The 20,902-nt window shown below is 48.9% G+C and overlaps 1 protein-coding gene across 5 annotated transcripts in view; it reads left to right on the top strand.

Annotated features, from left to right (window-relative positions):
* Positions 1-20,902, top strand: part of GALNT2 (polypeptide N-acetylgalactosaminyltransferase 2) — a 180,125-nt gene that overhangs the window by 99,893 nt on the left and 59,330 nt on the right. For all 5 annotated transcript variants that reach the window (XM_001927774.6, XM_021073538.1, XM_013983228.2 and 2 more), the window contains one exon: positions 17,523-17,676. In XM_001927774.6, the coding sequence (XP_001927809.4) occupies positions 17,523-17,676 (154 nt within the window). The remainder of the gene's footprint in view (positions 1-17,522; positions 17,677-20,902) is intronic.

Below are 20,902 nucleotides of genomic sequence, written 5' to 3'. Positions count from 1 at the left end.
GATGCTCTTGTTAGCACGCACACATTAAGGATTATTGTCATTTTGGTGAGTTGACCCCTTTTTCATAAGTATTGCTCTTTTCTACCCCCAGTAACTTTCCTTGGTGTGAAGTTTGCTCTGCCTGAAGCTAATGTAGCTCCTCCTGTCATCTTTGATTAATATTAGAATGATACCTCTTTCTCCATCCCTGTACATTTAGTCTATATGTGTCTTTATATTTAAAGTAGATTTCTGGTGGACAACGTGTAATTTCTTGTTTTTTGATCCATTCTGACAATCTCTCTCTTTTAATTGATGTGTGCATGTCTACCATATTTGTTATTCTTTTCCATTCCTTGCTCTTGTTCTGTGTTCTTATTTTTGTTGTCCACTCTCTTTCTGCCTTTTGTAGTTTTAATTGATATAAAATATATTTTATATGATTGCATTTTTCTCTTTTTTCACCTTTTTTTTTTAACCTAGTGGTCACCCTAGAATTTGCAATTTCAAACAATAGTCCTGCTTCACAGTTAGTGCAGGTATCTTAAAGAAATTACGAATTTCTCCCTCCCGTGTTTTGTATTGTTGTTGTAACTCATATACATAAGCATATATAAGTATACAGACTCCAAAACACAGTTGCTATTATTTTGAGCAAACTGTTATATGTTAGCTCAATTAAGAATAAGAAAAATTAAAGTTGCTATTTTATCTTCACTTATTTCTTCTCTGATGCTCTTTCTTTCTTTGTGGATATCTGCATTTCTTACCTAAATGATTTTCTTTCTCTCTGAAGAGCTTCTTGTAATGTTTCTTGCAAGGCAGGTCTACTGGGAATATATTCCCTCAATTTTTGTGGTCTGAGAAAGTCCTTATTCCCCCCCCTCCGCCTCTTTTTTTTAGAGATTAATTTCACAGGGTATAGAATTCTAGATTGATGATTTTTTTCCTCTCAAAACTTTAGGTATTTCACTGCACTCTCTTCTTGCTTGCATGTTGTCTGAGGAGAAATTGGATGTAATTCATATCTTTGTTTTTCTAAAGCTCTCCCCCCTCTCATCCTCTGTCAAGATTTTTTCTTTTATCAGTAATTTTGTACATTTTGAATATGTTATCCCCAGTAACAGGTTTTGGGTCTTTATCCAGTTTGGTGTCCTCTGAGCTCCCTGAATCTGTGGTTTGGCATCTGATACTGATTTAGGGAAATTCTTAGTCATTACTGCTTCCAGTACTTCCTTTCTTCCTTTTTTCTCTCTGTTCCTGGTATTCCCATTACATGTGTTACACCTTTTGTAGTTGTCCAGCAATTCTTGGGTAAACTGTTTTGTTTTTTAGTCTTTTTTTTTTTTTTTTTTTTTAATGTTTGCTGATCACTTTGGAAGTTTCTGTTGTCATATCTTCAAGCCCTGAGATTCTTTCGTCAGCCATGTCAGGCCTCCAAATGAGCTCATCAAAGCCGTTCTTCATTTCCATTAGTGTTTTCGATCACTCTCATTTTTTCTTTTAATTCTTTCTTAGAATTTTCATCTCTCTCTTTTTTTCTTCTGTCTTTTTAGGGCAGCACCCACAGCATATGAAAGTTCCTAGGCTAGGGGTGGAATTAGATGGAGCTGCAGCTGCTGGCCTACACCACAGCCACAGCAACATGGGATCCAAGCTGTGTATGCAACCTACACCACAGCTCATGGCAATGCCGGATTCTTAACCCCCTGAGTGAGGCCAGGGATCAAACCCACATCCTCATGGATACGAGTTGAGTTTGTTACTGCTGAGCCATAGCAAGAACTCCTCTCTGCTTATGTTTTTCATTTGTTCTTCCATATCGTCTACTTTTTTCATTAGAACTCTTAATGTATTAATCTTAGTTGCTTTAAATTCCTGGTCTGATAATTCCTACATCTTGCCATGTTTGCGTCTGTTTTTGATACTTGCTTCAAACTATGCTTTTTGCCTTTTAGTATGCCTTGCAATTTTTCCCTAAAAGTCAGATACAATGTCCTGCATGAAAATAAGCCCAGTAACCAGGCCTTTGGTGATGTGGTGATAGGTGTAGGGGAGGGAGTTTTGCTGTCCTTATGTGATAGATCATCTTAGTCTTTTAGTGAGCCTGTGCTCAGGGCCGTCACTGTCACAGATTCTTTTCCTCTTTCTTCCTTCTCAGGGGATGGTTAGAGTGACTGGACCTGGGTATTTCCCTTCCTCTGGGTTGGTTAGGCTCTGATAACAGCCCAGCAGGTCAGGTCCTCTTGAGGGACAGTCTTGTTAACAAAAAGTGCGCTGGCCATTTCAAAAGGCTCCTCTCCCCGACCCCACTAGAGGCTTGAGAGGGCCTTTCTTCTGTAGCCACCATGGGAACCCTGGTTGAGCTCCTGGAGGTAAAATTCATGGAAGTGTGGGGGTCCCCTGACTGCCCCCTGGGGTTCCTCCCAGGCTCATCCACATTGAGCCGTTCATCCTGCAGCTCAGATTTCCTTGCCCAGGCTCCGCATCCACAGAAGTTGCTGCTCTGGGAAGGCATGATTCCCTGTGTTCACCTGCTGGTCTTCCCAGTTTTTGGAGCAGTGGTTTGCCCTGTGTCCCTACTTCTCTGAGGGGTCTGAGAGAAGCTCTTGACTTTGCAGCTTGTTCAGCGTTTTCCATGTTATGTTGGAACTGTGACTTTGGCCTCCTTACATGCAGGACTGGGAATGGAGGTTGATTCATGACATTTTTGCTTTGGTGATGACAGGTCCTTTGTTTCTGGGGTCGGCTGGCCTCCTTTGTTACGCCCTCCACATGTTTTAGTGGCACTAGACTGGGGAGTGCGTGTGTGTTAGACATCTCCTTTCCCCTGATTCCCGGCTGAGTCACAGCCCCTTCCTACACGAGGTAGGCATTACCCACACAGTGAGGCGCATCTGAATAGAGTTAGCTAGTAGCATTTCTTTATGATAATAATAGAATGTGCTTCTGCCATGTGGACTAATGAGAGACTTCCTGTGGGTTGTCCTCTATTAACAAAATAAAGTGTTCTAGTGGATTTTAAGGCAGAGGGAGAAGCCAAACTTAGGGTGTGTACTAGACGTAATACTCAGAGTCATACTCTGCAGTTAAAGTTAGTGTGGCATTGACCTGGGCTTTCACATCCTCAGCTGTTAGACAGCTGACTTTCTCATCTTCAGAGAGATAGGAAGGTACTAATTTTCCTCTACTCTGAGTTATTACTAATAACTTTTGTTGTGTGCACTCTGTCATTTTATTTTGCCCTTATAGGACTTTATCTTCTTTTTTGGTTGAAACCTTTTGTTGCTAAGCCAGCATACACATGGTTTTTTGTTGGTTTTTTTTTTTTCCCTTTAGAAACTGTTTTGTTGTAGTTAAGAAATACGTTTTCCCCAAGAATGCTGGGCATAGCCAGAACTCTGTGGTCTGCAAGGAACCACCGGTCATAGCACTTTGTATTGTGCCAGTAGGCTGTTTGGGAACTTGGTGGCTTCCTGTGTTCCAGGTGTTGGTGTCTGGCATTTGTAGTGGATGGGTGGGAGGAGGCGATACTAAGTGAATATAGGAGCCCAGTGTCTTTCAGCCTCAAAACCCTTTGGGAGGAGTTCCCTTGTGGTGTAGTGGGTTAAGGATCTGGCATTGTCACTGCAGTGCCTCAGGTTGCAGCTGTGGCTCCGGTTTGATCCCTGGCCTGAGAACTTTCACATGTTGTGGGCACAGATGAAAAATGAAAGCCCAGAAATGAAGGAGCCAGAGGTGAGACAGCAGTGATGCCCCCGACAATGGCCTCCAAGGTGTTTTTTTTTTTCTTTCTACAGCTGCACCTGTGGTACATGGAAGTTCCCAGGCTAGGGGCTGAATTGGAGCTGCAGCTGGTAGTCTACACCACCGCTACAGCCACATCAGATCCTTAACCCACTGAACAAGGCCAGTGATCAAACTCACATCCTTACAGAGACACGTTGGGTCCTTTACCAGCTGAGCCACAATGGGAACTCCCCGGCCTCCAACATTTTTTAACCACACGCCTTATGAGCAAAAGTATTTGACTGTAGATGGCCCTCCTCCAAATGGTGTTTACATACTCACAGATTCTACACGTCACCATAGTAATCCGTTGATACCTCCTGAAAGCTGTTTTAAATGAGATTCTAGAAAGCATTAGGAAAAATACCTGAAAACGTCTCCTGTTTCCTTCCTGCCCAGAAGATGGTCATGTGTGGGCCCACTTTGGACGCCACTGCACTTGGTTGGCCATGGACACAGAAGCCCAGATTACCATTTTAACTCCCATTTCTTTTTTTTTTTTAATTTTATTAACATATAGTTGATGTACAGTGTTGTGTTAATTCCTGCTGTAAAGGAAAATGACTCCGTTATACATATACACACATTTATATATTATTTTTCATGTTCTTTTCTGTGATGGTTTATCACAGGATATTGATGCAGTTGCCTGTGCCCTACAGCAGGACCTTGTCCTCTCTCCATCCTCTATACACTTGTTTAGCTTGACATCTTATCCCATCCCTCCTACCTGGGGTCGAGTCCGAGGTAGAGCTTCACTAAAGCATGTCCGCAAAGTAGTCGTCACCAAAGGAGGCCCGAGGCTGGGTCCTGGCCTTGGTTTGCTGTCGGAAGCACAGGCCAAGTTCTGCGCAGAGCCTGAGCGAAGCCAGAAGCTCAGAAGGGTTTCGTGAGCAGGTGCAGAACTGCAGGTGCAGCCCAGAGCCACAGCGGTGGCTTTTCCAAGACCCATTACTTCCCTTCATGGTGCTTCCATTGAAACCTCTTTCCGGGAAGCCACCTTGAGATTGGGGCAAGAGGCCTGGCTGACTGAGTCTCCAGTTTTACTTCTTTGGGGTCTGTTGTGGTCTGGTGAGACCGGTGTGGCGCTGTGACTTACTGTGACTTCACCGAGGTGACGATGAGCATCTGTGAGAGCTCCCCATGTTCAGGGGTCATCACCCAATGAGGCCTGCGTGCCCCTCTCAGCAGTGCCCTCTTCTGGGTCACAGCAGCTTCCAAGGCACAGGGCTCTCAGCCAGTCGGTCTCAGGAAGGAGGGCGGCCAGTCCTTCTGAGCACGGTGGCGGAGCACTGTGGTCCGAGTGCGGTCCTCCTGAAGCCCAGGGCTTGAGGACAAGTCTGGCAGCCTGGGAGCTGACGAGGGGCCCCAGGCTCAGTGCTGCACTGGTTATTGACCTTGGAAAGGTCAGCGAGCACTTAGTTTCACTTCCCTCATGTGTAAATCAGACACACTTTCTGGTTTGGACCCCCGATTCCCTGGCCTCCCTTACCGTCTCCCCCTTTCCTTTGCCCCCCGCTCCCCCCGCCTGGTGGGATCTCCCCACCTTGCTGATGGATTCAGAGTACATCTGTTCTGTATCCTCATCCCACATTTCAGGTGCAAGTGGAGGACTCTTGCCCTGCGATTCTGGGATCATTGCTTCAACTTTAGCATCATGTTTCCCAGATGGAACCACTGAAATTTTTTTCAGTGGTGATTTTCAAGGTGGTGTTTCACATAGAGTATTTGTCAGTTTTTTGTTTTCTGAAAATCTTCTGATAGAGGTGAGTTTTACCTTTTTTTTTTTCCTGGTTGCAGAAAAAGCTCTTGGATTTGAAAAATTAGTTTCTGCACGTAATTTTCCCTCCTGTACCCTCTGCACTTGTCTCTTTGGCATCTCTGACCTGCTGGGGAGCATTGAGGTAGAAGGGCTGGTGAAGGAGCTGGCCAGCCAGGGCTGGAAGGGCTAAGGTGTGGCTTTAAGGATGGCTGTTGATTGACGTTTTTACCAGGGAGCCCCCAACCTTGCCAGACGTGGCCTTTGGGAGCAGATTTTCTTCTTTCCTTCATGATACCTCCGTGTCATTCTCGTGTTCACTAGTAGTAACCTTGGATGAGGGGTGAGCAGGTAGGGAGAGTATTGAGGAGGAAGAGTAGTCCTGATCAGGTCTAGGGGTCTCTGGGGGGGTCCCCCCACCCTTGGCTGTGTCCCCAGCCCTCCCCCACCTGATGTTGCTTCATCACCCATGACAGCTGATTCTCCAAACAGAAAGTGCTCATGTTCACACAAAAGTGAAAGAAGTGGGAATGGCGGGAGGCGTCACAGGACTGAAATCGTGGGTGTGAATCGCCCCCGATGCTCCCAGCTTTCAGCTCTTCTCCGTCCCAGCTGACCTTCCTCTTTTGGAGGGATGGCATGAATTCCAGCACTGTGCTTTTAAAAAAATAATTGTAAATTATATGTAACACAAAATTTACAATTTTAACCATTTTTAAGTGCATGGTCCAGTGGAATTAAGTACATTCACATTGTCCTGCATCCGTTGCCACCATCCATCTCCAGAACTTTTTATCTTCCCAAATGAGACAATGTCTCCATTAAACACTGACTCCTACCCCTATTCCCCAGCCCCCCGCACCCACACCCCTACCTTCTGTCTCAGTGAAGTTGATGCCTCTGGGCGCCTCATGTACGTGAGAGTTGAGTGGTGTCTCTTCTTCTGTGACAGGCTTATTTCCCTTGGTGCAGCGTTCTTGGGGTTCGTCCACGTGGTAGCACCTGTCAGCTTTCCTTCTTTCCTAATGTTGAACCTTGGTCCCCTGCATGTCTGTCATTTATTTGTGGAATCTAATAAAAATGATACAAAAAAAAACCTTATTTACAAAACAGACTCACAGGCATAGAAAACAGACTTATGGTTACCAAAGGGGAAAGGTGCAGGGGATGGACTGGGGATTCAGGATTGGCACATGCACAGTATTGTATGTGGAATGGATGGTCAGTGGACCTGCTGTACAGCACAGGGAATTCTACTCAATATCTCATGAAATCTATGTGCAAAAAGAATCCGAATAAAAATGGATAGGTATACGTATACCACTGAATTACTGCTGTACAGTGGAAATTAACACATTGTACATTAACTATACTTCAATAACAATTTTTGGTTTTTTCTTTTCTTTTTAGGGCTTCACCTGCAGCATATGGAAGTTTCCAGGCTAGGGGTCAAATCAGAGCTGCAGCTGCTGTCCTACCCCACAGCCACAGCACTCAGGATCTGAGCCACATCTGCAACCTGCACCACAGCTCATGGCAATGCTGGATCCTTAACCCACTGAGCGAAGCCAGGGATTGAACCCACATCCTCAGGGATACCAGTTAGGTTCTTAAACTGCTTAGCCACAACAGGAACTCCCTAAAAAAAATTTTTTTTTAAAAAAGCAAGCAATACATTCATTATAGGAAATTCAAGAAGTTCAGATAAGCAAAAATAAGAATATCAGGTCCATGCATAAGTCTCCCTCCCCTAAATTGCTGCTGTTATTCTCCCACCGCCTGTTCCTCCAGACGCATCCTGGCCTTGGGTCTGGGTGCGCTTTCCCATGTGGCTGGGGTGAGCTGGCTATCTGTGAGCCTCTCATGGGCACCCAGCACAGGAGGCCTCAAGTCCTGACACAATCTCTGAGTCAGCTCCGGCCTTTGGGCCCCTCTGTCCCCACGTCCTGTCCCCATTATCCCATATTCAGAGTGAAATCTTTCCACCAGTAATTAGAAAAAAGTAGCAAATGGAGTTCCTGCTGTGGCACAGTGGGTTAAGGATCCAGTGTTGCAGCACTGCAGCTCAGAATTGATCCCTGGTCCAGGAACTTCCATGTGCCAAAAAAGAAAAAAAAAAAGTGTTTGAGTCGCCTTCTAGGTGGGTGACATTGCCAAACACCTTGGGGCTTAACTGGGATGTCCATCCACACAGGCTTCTCTCCCTGCAGCCGCACCTTGGGGTTCGCCCCAAGTTTCCTGAAGGGCCTCCTCCCCTTCCTCCCAGGTAGCTACAGATTTTTCCAGATATGGTACCATGCTGTTCTTTACTTGCTTCTTCTTAGGATAATATTTCACACCTTTTTAGGTCCTTAAACATCTACTTTTTTTTTCTTATTAGGGCCGCACCTGGAGGTTCCCAGGCCGCATATGGAGGTTCCCAGGCTAGGGGTTGAATCAGAGCTGTAGCTGCTGGCCTGTGCCACGGCCACAGCAACGCAAGATCAGAACCACATCTGTGACATACAGGTAGCGAGGCCAGGAATTGAACCCACATCCTTAGGGGGACAACGTTGGGTCCTTAACCTGCTGAGCCATGATGGGAACTCCAGTTTCTACATTTTTAATGATAGCAGTGTGTCCATTACCCATAAACATACTGAACTTTTCCTGTATTGTAGGACATAAATAGATGGTTTCCAGCTATTATCTTTATATGGAGGTCTTATAACTCTTTATATGTCTTTAAATATGTCCTTGAAATACATTTGTAAAAGTGAAATTGCAGGGTCAGTGGCAATGCATGTGTTTAGGGATTTTTTTTTTTGGTTGGTTTATTAATTGCCACATGGTCTTCTAGAGGCGGCCTGTTTCCTTGTACCCTGGCTAACATTGAAACACGCATCTTCCGTTGTCCTTCGCCCATTCCAATGAGTAAAGAAGCCAAACCAAGGACATGGATCAGTAGCCAGGAGAGGGATGGAGCTCTTGAAACAGGGTTATCCTGACCTTTGCTGGTTGAACGATTCAGATAGCATGCAGATAAGTGTGCGGTCGCCTGCCCAACCACGCCCACCCACCCCACCCAGAGTATTTTGTTCCCTTCGGGCACAGGGTTTTCAGAGATGCTCGTAAATTCGAGTAGGTCCAGATGATGGTGACTCAGATGGGGAGGAGCCAGAAACAGCGTCCGATGGGGAGCATTTAAGATAAATGGGTGTTTTTACAAAGGACTGAAAAGGGCGAAATGGGATCGTGATGCTCAACTATTTGAAAGGCTGCCATGCAAAGAGGCTAAGGCTAATTTTTTTCTTTATATTTGGGACTCCAGAGAGCGGAAGCTACAGGGAAGCAGTGTTGCTGTAGAAGAACGCCGGGGCCAGCAGCTCCAGCCAGCTGGCTGTTAGGGGTTAATGAAGAGATGGTCACACATGTGTACAGGGGTGACGTACCTATGTCTTCTGATTCCACCAGCACATGATGTCAGCCTTCAGGAGACGGCCCCACGTCCTCCACTCAGATTCCATGATGCCAGAAATTGGACCGGCCGGGGTGGCTGGAACCCTCTGGCCAGGCACTCGTGGGGGGACCCTGCCCTGTGGAGTTAGCTGCAGTTCTGCCCACTTAGATGTGTGTTGTCAGCCACAGTGGAAGGAACACAGATGTGGGAAGAGAGGGACCTGGGTTTCCATCGTTTCACAGGTTAACTTCTAAGTCCATTTCTCTGTTTGTGGAAACAGCAAAACTTTCCAGGGAGATGGTACGCCAGGCCGGGTCTGTATGGAACAGCTGTCCTGGTGACACTGGGAGACGCGCCTTCTTTCTCTCCTGCCTTGTAGGTATCAGCCTCAATTCTGGTTAGTAGGGTCACGTTGATGCTTTCACTAATATTTGGGATGAAAAACCATGTTCAACAAACTCAATTTACTGCAGTTAGACACTATCACATATAAAGGGAAAAGGAGTTTCTGCTTAAAATTGGAAACGAAACATGTATATGAAGATTCCTTCATTTCAAGGTGTAGACTTCATAATGCAACTTAGACCTTGTCGCAGTGGGTTTTGGTTATTTTGACGGCACAAATAATTTTAAATAGATTAAGAGAATTTACCCAAAACGTCTAATTTTCTTCTTATATTTTCTTCAAACTAGCTTTAAATCGCTTCTTTGGAATTCCCATCATAGTTCAGCAGTTAACGAACCCGACTAGCATCCATAAGGACACGGGTTCAATCCCTGGCCTTGCTCAGTGGGTGAAGGATCTGGTGTAGCCGTGAGCTGTGGTGTAGGTCGCAGACATGTCTTGGATCCCGAGTTGCTGTGGCTGTGGCTGTGGCATAGCCGGCAGCTATAGCTCTGACTGGATTCCTAGCCTGGGAACCTCCATATGCCGCGGATGCGGCCCTAAAAAGACAAAAAAAAAAAAATCACTTTTTTGAAAAAAATTTTTTTTTTTTTTTTGGTCTTTTTAAAAAAATTTTAGGAGTTCCCATCATGGCGCAGTGGAAATGAATCTAACTAGGAACCATGAGGTTGCAAGTTCAATTCCTGGCCTCGCTCAGTGGGTTAAGGATCCTGTGTTGCTGTGAGCTGTGGTGTAGGTCGCAGATGCAGCTCAGATCCCACTTTGCTGTGGCTCTGGCGTAGGCTGGTGTCTATGGCTCCAATTGGACCCCTAGCCTGGGAACCTCCATATGCTGCGGGTATGGCCCTAAAAAGACAAGAAGACAAAAAAAAAAAAAAAATGAGTTACATAGGATCCCTTAATTCAGGAAGACGGTTTCTCATGGTGAACAAGATTTCCCGTCATACCAGATATCCAGTGACAAATCATAAAGTATTATTTACATGTCTTTGTCATTTAAATGGATATATTTGTAATACTGGCCCTGCCTCGGTCTTCTCTTTCATGGTGTAGCTTTCTGAACTTCGAGAGGAAGAATATGAGGAATTTTCTTTTTTGAAACATAGTAAAATTATATTCATCTGAGATCCACTGAGAGGTTAAGATAAATCGGAGCGCTTTGTCCTCTGATTTAAAATTCATTCTCTTTGCCTCGTTGGCTGCTTTCCCAGAAGAGGCTCTCTGTTCTCATGGGCTGGCTTTCCGTTTGCTCAAGCTGTCCTTCCCGGGAGGATTGCAGCGCAGATGTGCAGCGCGGCTGTGATGCCAACACAGAATCCAGACGTCTCCTGCCCCCGGCCCCGGCCAGCGGGACCCACACCAGCAGGGCCTCCCACCCTTGCTTCCCACACCCACCGGTGTGGACGACGAGGCTGTCCTCAGGGTGTGTCTGCAGGGTCCTACTCTGTCAAAGGACTGTCGCACTGAGAGGTGTCTGATTGGAAGGCCACGTGTTGCCATGTGTTCTGTGGTGTGCATCCTTTGAAAGTTCATTTCCATAAATTTCCATCATTGTTTCTTCAAATAATGAGGTTCGGTAAAAACAAAACTTTTAAGCAAGAGATGATGTTTAAAATTTATTATTATTTTAAAGTTAATTGAACATGTCATCCAAAGGCCAGCCATTCCTGAGTATAGAAACGACTTTTCTAAAAGATAAGTGGAGGACAGATTATGAGAAGCCTGGAATGAGCTTTTCATGGCAGTGATGTCCTGAGGGCTGCTTGGGGCCCTGCATGAGCCCACTTTGCCCTGACCCTGCAGGGCACAGAGCTGAGGCCCCTGACCTCTGTGCTGTGCTGCTTGTACTGTGTGTGGGCGCTGTGGACCATGAGGGCTCTGCTCCCCAGCTGGACTCCGCTCGAGGCATGTGGTGCTCTTCCCAGTCTAGTTAAGATGGATGGAGGCTCATTAAGATGGGCAGCAGGGGAAATCTGAAAACTCAACTAAGAAGAAGATTCTGGAAAGACAGCTGTACCGTGAGGCCTGTTGGGCGGGTTAGGGGACAGAGAAGAAAGTCTGGATTCCAGGAGGAATCCGAGCAAAGGCGTGTTCTCCGGGGCAGCAAGGGTGACATTCAGCAATGGGAGAAGAAATCTGGGCCCAAGGGAGCAGTGTGTGGGAACCGCGGGGTGGGCAGTGGGTAGGGCGTGTCCTACCAGGGGACATGGACAAGAGTGGCAGGTAGTTTCTTCCCAGGCCCCACCTCAGGACCCTTTCCCCGCAGGGGGTCCCTACAGGAGCTGGTCAGGCCCTTGTGGAGGGTCCATCTTTTCTGCAGGCCCTGGTGCCTTTTTCCCAGGGGCAGTTCTTGGGGCCCCAGCCTCTCCATGCCTCTGGACTTTGTGTGTCATGCTGGAGGGGTGGCGGGCGGTTAGGGGGCGGTCACACTGCATCCTTTCCAGCTCTCCAGCTGGACCCCTCAGGATGTTGGGTGAGAGGCACCCTGGCTTTCTCTTGCTGGGATCTCGGTCCTTCCCTGGACTGGCCTCTGCTCCCTTCAGGCCAAAGGGGAAGAAGAGGAGGCTAAAGTGACTGTGGGCCCTGGGTCTCTGGGAGCATCCATGGAACAGGCGGAGGCTGTAGGTGTTGCTGAGGTCCCAGGCTTTGCAGACTGCGGTTTGCAAAAGTCATTTGATGTGTGCTGTGTGGCAGGTTCCAGACTGGGAAGCGGAGAGCTGTGAGTGGACAGTGTCCTCAACAGGTGACCAGGGGAGGAGCTGGGGGCACGGGGCCCGCAGGAAGCCATGCTGTGGTCTGGCACCCAGCAGAGGGGTGCAGAGCTGATCATTTCCATTTGGTTTCCGTCCTTTCTGTTTTGATCTCAGTGTCCAGACTGGAAAGGGTACCATGAGGCCGTTAGGAGGTAGTCAAGACCAAGCAGATAGAGAGACACCGAGAGCTCATCTCAAACTGCTTTAAATGAACTCGTCTCTGAGTCCAGAGCATATCCAGATAGGGTGTGGCAAGGGCCTGCAGAGCATCCCTGGATAGGGATGTGCTGGCAGAGCAGGGCAGATGGCAGTTAGAGGCAGGCGGCCGTGAGCTCTGCTGCAGCAGAATTTTGAATTGTTAGTTGGAGGGATGAGGTCCTTTGACAGTAGGTGGGTGGGAAGGCCATTGTCAGGATGGAGCACATGTGAGGAAGAGGGAAGAGGAAGGCCCTGAAGAGAGGCTGCTGCTGGGGACACCAGGGAGGCTTCCTGGAGGAGGTGGCCACGTTGGGAGCAGCTTAGTAGGTACAGGAGTGGAGCAAGTGAATTGAACTGGAACAGCCCTGCCTCCCAGCATCACGGTTTCTCATGTGTGAGCACACACATGTGGGCTCTGGGCTCTTGGTGGACAGGGGAGAGGGCAGTGGGGAAGACGTGGTTTAGTGAGTTCACAGGTCACTGTGGAGGGCCGCGGGGCAAGGCTGACCACAGAGATGGTTAGATTTCTGTAATTAATGTTTACAGTTCAGAGGCCGAGGTGCTGCCCCTGGAGCCTGGGTTTTGCTGAATTGAGGGGCTGGGAAGGGGGTTTCATAGGACATCGTTTAGAGAATGCCTGTGAGCCAGTGGAAGGAGGTTGAGGGGCTACCGTCCAGCATGTTTGAGAATGTTCCTCAGGTAGGGTGTCCGGTGTAGGACATGATTGCTTCCCCATGATCAGCCCAGGTGAGGCCAAGGGGAGCAGATTCCGCAGGTATTGGTGTGTAGCTGGGGCTGAGGGCAAAGCATGAAAAGTTGCCTATTTGGGGGCCATTTTTCACCCACTGCTTCTGCTCAGCCAATTTTCACTTTTTTTTTTTTTTTTGACACTTTATTTCTAATGCTTTTTTTTTTTTTTTTCCTTCCCCTTGGTCTTTTTAGGGCTGCACCTGTGGCATATGGAGGTTCCCAGGCTAGGGGCTGAATCTGAGCTGCAGCTGCTGGCCTACACCACAGCCACAGCAACTTGGGATCTGAGCCGCATCTGCGACCTACACCACAGCTCATGGCAACGCCGGATCCTTAACCCACTGAGTGAGGCCAGGGATCGAACCTGTAACCTCATGGTTCCCTAGTCAGATTTGTTTCTGCTGCACCATAACGGGAACTCCTCTAATGCTCTTTTTAAACTTTTTAAAGAGATGATGATACAAGATGATTTATGAACGTTATTTTTTTAAAAAGTCATTAGGTTCTGATGCAGTGTCTATTGTGACTGTCTCTAGCCTCTCACGCTGCGCAGTTCCTGTTATCTCTGCCTCTGCTGCATTGTCTTCTGCCTGAGATTGGACCAGAGCCCCAGGCCCTCTGAGAAGTCTCCTCTCTGCTTTTTCTGGCCTCTGCCCCAGCCCTAGCAATTCTGTGTCATTCAGAAAGAACTGGTTTCTATCCCAGTTCTTTGGCCCAGTGGGTAGTGCCTCGTTATTAGAGGGTGAAGTCAGGTTTGTGAGTTACACCCACGTAACATGATAGAATATATAAGTTCATACATAGTAACAGTGAAACCTGCGTTTCAGTTGCGTGCATGTGTTTATCAGGACTGTGATATAAGATGGATGTCATAGTCACACATGATTCAAAGTCCCTGCTGTGCACAAACATCTTGCTAAGCTTTTAGGAAAGAAAGGTCGTTTGTAATCTGCTTCCAGTAAAACAGTATGCGCCTCGGGAAATTAACATCACTGAGCCAGGCAGGGCCCCCCCCGCCCCCGCCCCGCCGCCAAATGCTTTAGGGGGTCCCTGCTGGGTGCCTGAGTGGGTCGCATCATTTTTGGAGGTTGAAGAAAGATGTATATCTGTGCAGTCAGAGAGGGCTTCTCCCACGTGGCTCCCCGCTGCTTGCCCAGACCTCACCTCAGATACTGGACTAGTTTCCTCTATTAGATGCTTCCATAAAACCACAGTCCTCAGCATCTGAGCATTTAGCTCAGGTCTTCATGATACAGTTGTTGGTGTGGTTATTAGCTTCTTGTCTATCCCCCTCTCCCCAACCCCTTCCTCAGTCTCCCAGAGGGTGACTTCCACAGGGTAGGCAACTGCTCTGTTTTTGCTGTTGCACCTGCAGGAGCCACTGTGATACCTGGCACGTCTTTGACACCTGGTACATAGTGATAGATGGCTTGGGGCCAGGCCAGGACACTCCCAGCCCCAGAGCTCATTGATGAGAGGCATCTCTAAAACCCCCAGCTGCCTTTGGAGCTTCCTGGGGACCCAGCGGTTAAGGATCCAGCATAGTCACTGCTGTGGTGTGGATTCGATCCCTGCCCTGGGAACTTCTGCATGCCATGGACTAGGCCAAAAAACAAAACAGCCCTCTGCTGCCTTATTGCAGAAAGGGGTGGGCGTCTGAAGGCCCAAGGGGGTTGAAGGTGTGAGAGCTCAGCAGCAGCCTTTCCCGTAGCCTCCGCCCACCCTGCACACATACCCCTCCACCCACCAGGCCTGGAGAAGGCCCTCTCCTTCTCCAGGGGAAAAGCAGAGCCAAGCACAAGCATCTCTTGGGTGATGCTCCTTTCTCTGCCCGTGGGTGGAGTGCTGTGGTTCCAGGTCCCTCAATGCAGGGAAGTGTTTCCAGGCCACTGACCACATTCGTGGGAACCAGCTCCTCGATTCTGTGGTCAGCACTGCTGGGGTGGACGTCGGCCAGGACTTCTGACTCCTGTGGCCTGTGAGGGGGAGGGCACAGTGAGGGGGAGGGCCTGGATGTCCCAGAGCACAGGCCGGGCTTCCTCCTCTCTCCCTGAGAGGATGTGGGGGTAAAGGCAGGAAGGTGGGGAGAGTGCAGGATCTGTAGGAATGCCTAGGGCTGTCTCAACACGGAAAGTACATTCCCAAAACCACATGCTGGAAGCGTTTTATCTTGGGTGGAGGGCGCAGGCACTTGTGAGGGCGGGCTCCCGTGGCCAGGCCAGACATGCATTCAGGGCACAGAATCGCCCTTCAGCCTGAGAGCTTTTTTGTGGGTTTTGGAATTGCTTTCCATTCGAGAGGCTGTACCTCTGTGACCCGGAGCTTCATTTCCAAGGCAACCAGCTGTGATGAGATGGGGGTTTTGACCTCGCAGGACAGTTGTAAACAGAAGCAGATGGACTTTTAGATAGAAAATTTACTGTATGAGCTGGAACAAAATCCGAACCCCAGTTTCCTCACCTCTGAAGCAGAGAAGGGAGCATGGATTCTTCCATGTGCGAAGGGACCCGTATTGGGAAAAGATGAGTTTAGGTGCACACGCCAGTATCATCACTCGTTGTTGCTCTTAACCAGACACCCAGGTGTGATGTGCTGCAAAAGCAGCCTCACCCCACATGCCTGCAGTGGGCAGTCTTGCTTGACTCCCCAGCCAGCACCTCACACGTTCTTCTTAGGGAACCTGGCTCCCTGGCTGGCACCTGAACAGACTGCTCGCTACCAGCCCAGGGCCTGTGCACTTCCCACGGACTGCAGGGCCACCCTTGGCTCTGGTGTCTCTGGTCAGACCAGCCTGTGTAGAACAGCAGCCCACTCCTTAGCACTTGTGACCCCTGGGAGCATTGTAACCTCGTGGGGCAGGGTGGTTGCTCTTGTTTTTCTTTCCTTATTTTTAAAAAACGTGATCTGAGTTTGTTCTAGCTATTGGACTGGCACATTAAATCCTCATAAAAAACCCTTTTCTCACTTTATGCATTTATTTTAGAAAACTTTATTTTGAAGGACAAAACACTTATCCAAGATCAGATAGGGAGCAGGTGGTGAGCAGTGATTTAGACCCAGAGTGGACACTAGGTCCCGGCTTCCTCAGGTCCATCTTTCCTTCCACTCTTCTCCCTCAGAGCATCGCTGCCTTTGCTGTCTCTCTGGCCCCAGCCTATCCAGGCTGGCCCCGTCCAGCACTGCTCTGTCCTCCAGAGCCCTGTGCACGTCCACGCCAGCACCACCTCTCCCCCAGGTCCTACACAGACTTCCAGGCCACGTGTGTTCCCAGAGAACTCTGTGCTGGGCATTGTAGACACAGAAGAACTAATCCAATAGCTGGTCGAAGCTAATGTACATGTGGACAGGCCAGGCCACCTCGGTGTCTGTCCCCTCCCCACGAGAACGTGCGTGTGTGAGGATATGACTGTGCCAGGATGTGGGTGTGCTAGGACATGAGTCTTTTGGGGTATGTTGGGAAGCGAATTTGTTTTGGGATGTGTGTTGGGGTGTGTGTGTTGGGACGCAAGTGTCAGGATATGTATTGGTGCAAGTGTGTTGGGACATGAGTATTAGGATGTAAGTGTTTCAGGATGTGTATTGGGGTGTGTGTTGGGACGTGAATGTGCCAGAATATGAGTGTGTTGTGATGTATCTGTGTGGGGGCGAGAGTGTTTCAGGATGCGAATGTGTTGGGATGTGAATGTGTCTGGATGCAAGTGTTTTGGGAAGTGTGTTGGGGTGTGAGTGTGTCAGGATGTGAATATGCAGGGGTGTGTATGTGCCAGAATACAAGTGTGTCGCGATGTGTATTTGGATGTAAGTGTGTCAGGACATGCGTGTGATGGAACATAAGTGTGTCGGAACACAAGTGTATCGAAGTGCATCGGGGTGTGAGTGTGTGGGGGCGCTAGGAAAAGCTTCACATCCCTCCTCATGTCCACGTGGCAGTGGCTGCAGGAAGCCGTCTCTGAGAAGGTCACTCAGGGTGTCTGATGTCCTGTTTGGGGGGGGGTGTTAATTTTGTCTGTAAATACTGGTGTCACCTGATGCCACAAAATGGGAGACTGTACTTCTCACGTGTTCAGGATCTTCGTCACCATGTCTGAGGTGCGCTTTGGCGTTACTGTAATCCCTGAAAAGGCAGGATATGCCCGGGGCATCTCCTTTACAGGAAGTGTCACTGGTACTGTACTCACGGATGCTTCAACGGGTGTGGAATTTTGTTCCCTGGACATACTTGCAGTCCCGGCGGTAACTTTCCTGCTGTAAACTGTAACCATCCAGGTGTCCATCTCCAGGCGCAATGGCACTTGCTTGGGCTCTTCTCAGATAGATAGTTTGTCGTTCACATTGCCACCAGCAGCAGCCCTGGGGCTCCTCCGTGAGGTCAGGTGGACGCTGGTCTACGTGCCCCGTGCCCTGGTGCCTCGTGCCCTCATCCCATGGCCTCTGCTCTTCTGCTTTCAGGGAAGGTGCGATGGCGGGACTTCAACCAGGAGGCCTATGTCGGTGGGACAATGGTTCGCTCCGGGCAAGACCCCTATGCCCGCAACAAGTTCAACCAGGTGGAGAGTGATAAACTGCGGATGGACAGAGCCGTCCCTGACACCAGGCATGACCAGTAAGTGCTCAGCGAGCGCCAGGCGCCACCTCAGCCGCTCACTCCCGCAGAGTTAGTAGCTTCTGCTGCTCCGAGTTTTCTGTTACCTCGGGACCCGCTGCCATTATCTTCTGGGGCAACTGCAGGGTGCTGGTCAGAGGGTGAGAGCCAGCACGAGAAAGCTGCGTTACCTTCCTCCTGTGTACCTGTCAGTTGTTGTTAACATCCATTCACAAAACAACTTTCCGTTGTTCACAGCCTCTCTGGGAGGAAGAGCTGATGTTCTTGCCTAGGTCGGGAATGTTCTGGAGTCCAGGAAGCAGTGGATGTTAAATTGAGCAGAAGCTCGGAGGCAGAGGCACAGGACCACCTGCCCTCCTGCCCTTCTGCCCGGGGCTCCACATCTTCCATGGTTCTTTAGGGACCTGGGGCTTCTTGGGCTCAGCGGGGGAACCTCCAGACACTAATGTGCACTTGTCATTGCCCATCGAGAAAGTGATGCCCTTGACCCCCAGTGCCACTGTGCAGCTGTGAGCCTTGCTGTAGGATCTCTGATTGGGAGGCTGCTCACACTGGGGTCCGTAGAGGGTGAGTCTTGTTTTACTAAGAAATAAGGAGCCGCATTTGGAGACAGTGCTTTCCCTGGATGCCTCCACGCCTTCCTGCTTATCAGGTTACTTTTATTTTTATTTTTTTGGCCTTGCCAGCAGCATGTGATAGTTCCTGGGCCAGGTGTCAAACCTGTACTACAGCAGCCACCCCAGCCGCTTCAGTGACAATGCCAGATCCTTAACCTGCTGAGCCACCACAGAGCTCCTTAGGTTACTTTTAGGGTCATTCATTCATCATGTAAGGGTAAAATGGATGACATCCATTGTGACCTTGATGTGGCACTTGGGTCCTGGGATTCAAATCAGAGAAGCCTCTCCTCTGGCTCGTGGGGAGGTGATAGGGTGACAGGAAGCCAGGGCGGGTGGCCCTGTGCTTGGACAGTTTGCTCCAGATCAGTGCTTCAGGCACCCTAGTGACAGAAGGTCCAGATGAGTCCTGAGCTGGAGGCGTCCAGGAAGGAGGCCAGTGACCAGGCTGTCACAGGCAGCCCTGGGCCTCTAGAGGGCTGGCTGGGCTCCCATTCCTCGGGGTGTGAGTTCCAGGGATGGAGGGCAGGTAGGTTGAAGAGGGACAGTTGCAACCAGGTTACCTATGAATATGAGCTAACGTTTGGCTTTGTTTCTGAGCTGATAGCTTACATTGAAAGAGAATTTTCTTCTTCTCTCCTGACTGGGTAACAGTGTAGGCATGTTTTTTGGGTTCCAGTCAGTTCTGTGTATCCAGAGCCAGCTCCCCAGTGCATACAATTGCAGTTCCTTCAGACAGGGAAGTGTGTGTGAGATCATATGCGAAACATATGATCCACACATGAACATATGTGTCGTACATGATGCTAACAATCTCATCATTTTTCTATGTCCCACCCAGAAGGTTGTCTTTGCTTCATATTTCCTATAACCCATTCATTTCTGTTGAAGGTGGCTTTACTCTGGCCCTGGGGTGGGCTGCTGGTTAAGTCAGTGCATGCCCTCTCTAGAAAGGGGTGCTGTGCTGGGATCTGGGGGCCCCAGAAAGCTCGGGTGGGCTCTAGGAGAGTCCTGAAGCTGTGTGCTGACCACAGGCTGGTGCCAACCACCCTCAGCCCCAGGCTCCCTGGGCCCTCTGTACCCTGCCTGTGCCAACCGTGTCCCACAACCCATGTACTGGACAGGGTTGTCCTTGTCACACAGAGAGCAGTGTTTATAACTCGCCGTGATGAGGAGCTGCTGGCTTAAGGCCAGCAAAGGGTCAGTATGGACTTTGGTGGCTTGGTCTGAACTCAGGAGAGCAGTTCATCTCCTAGCTAGAAAATCTCACCTGGGGACTGGGATCAACCCCGTGGGCTTGTGTCCCTGGAAGATGCCATGGGTTTCACAAGTTAGGTTTAAGAGCTGGATTTGCTTGATTTCCTGCTCTGACTTTTCCTGAGTGCTGAGAGGAGACAGTGTCCTTTCAGATGGCTCATCAATGTGTGGGCCGGGGTGCTGTCTCCACTGCAAGTCCCTTAAATGTCCCCAAAACTATATATATATTTTCTTCAGTTTTTGACATATGAGTTTGTCCAAACAGATGTTTGAATATTCATCCCGTAGTGGGATGTGTCTAGGTGGCTTTAATTTTAGTTCCAGCTACTGTGTCATGCTCATTTGCATGTGTTCAAGGAGCAGCTGGGGTGCCTTCCACGTTTGCTGGGTTTGGGCTAAATTAAAACCTCCCCAAAGTCAATTTGATGCCTGGCACTCAGCCACTGTCCTGTCCTCAAAGCATAAGATTTTGACGACTTAAAAAATATGCACAACCTAAAAGTTGAGAGTTAAGTTTTATTTGGGACAAAATGAGGATCAGAGCCCGGGAGGCAGCATTCAGAGAACTCTGTGAAAGTGCTCCAAAGAGGCAAGGTGGAAGGGCAGAATATCTGTGACTTCGGTGAAGGGGGGAGGGATGTCCAACTAAGTACACATTTTACAGAAGGTCACAGCTGGTCTCCTGAAGGTCACTGCTAGTCAGGAGGAGCAGATGTCACCATGAAGGATTTTAGTGCTTTTCTAGATATGAGGACGTGCAAGGATTGGGCTCATAAAATCATCTCCTGAAAATATCTAACTATCTGAAGGCCAGTTCTGCCAGTTTGCCCAGAGTACAGAGGGCCTCACTCCTGATCTCCAGCCTGAGCTCTTTCCGGGTGTGGCGGGGGGAGGGGGTTGAGGGTTGGCATCTACAGTGGCTCATGAGTCTGTCCGTGTAGAGGCAGATGGCAAGTGCCACCTCCAGTTCACACTTTAGAATAACCAGTATTATTGAAAGGCAGGTTAAGGAAACCAAGTTACTGCTTTGAATCCCCCCACCCCCCACCCCCCCGCCAACATCTAATAGAGAGCTGTTAAGGCACATTTGACCTTCCTATAGAAATCCTTTTAGGCTCTGCGGTACCTCCCTTTGTGGAGACCTGCAGAAAGGATGGCCCTGTAGGATGCAGTCCTCATGTGTGATAAATCTGGAGGCAGTGCAGGTGGAAGTTAGTTAAGAACAAGGTTTTTTGGAGTCACCGAGACTTTGGTGGAAATCCCAGAGGCTCCAGGTGCTAATCCTAGGCCTTTGTCATTTATGAGATGATGTGACACTGTGCTGTCTGGTCCCTGCGCGGGTTCAGCAAATG

This window comes from Sus scrofa, chromosome 14 (genome assembly GCF_000003025.6).
Source record: "Sus scrofa isolate TJ Tabasco breed Duroc chromosome 14, Sscrofa11.1, whole genome shotgun sequence".
Classification (NCBI taxonomy): domain Eukaryota; kingdom Metazoa; phylum Chordata; class Mammalia; order Artiodactyla; family Suidae; genus Sus; species Sus scrofa.
Note: the sequence above shows the minus strand (reverse complement) of the source record. Positions and strands in the feature narration are given on the sequence as shown.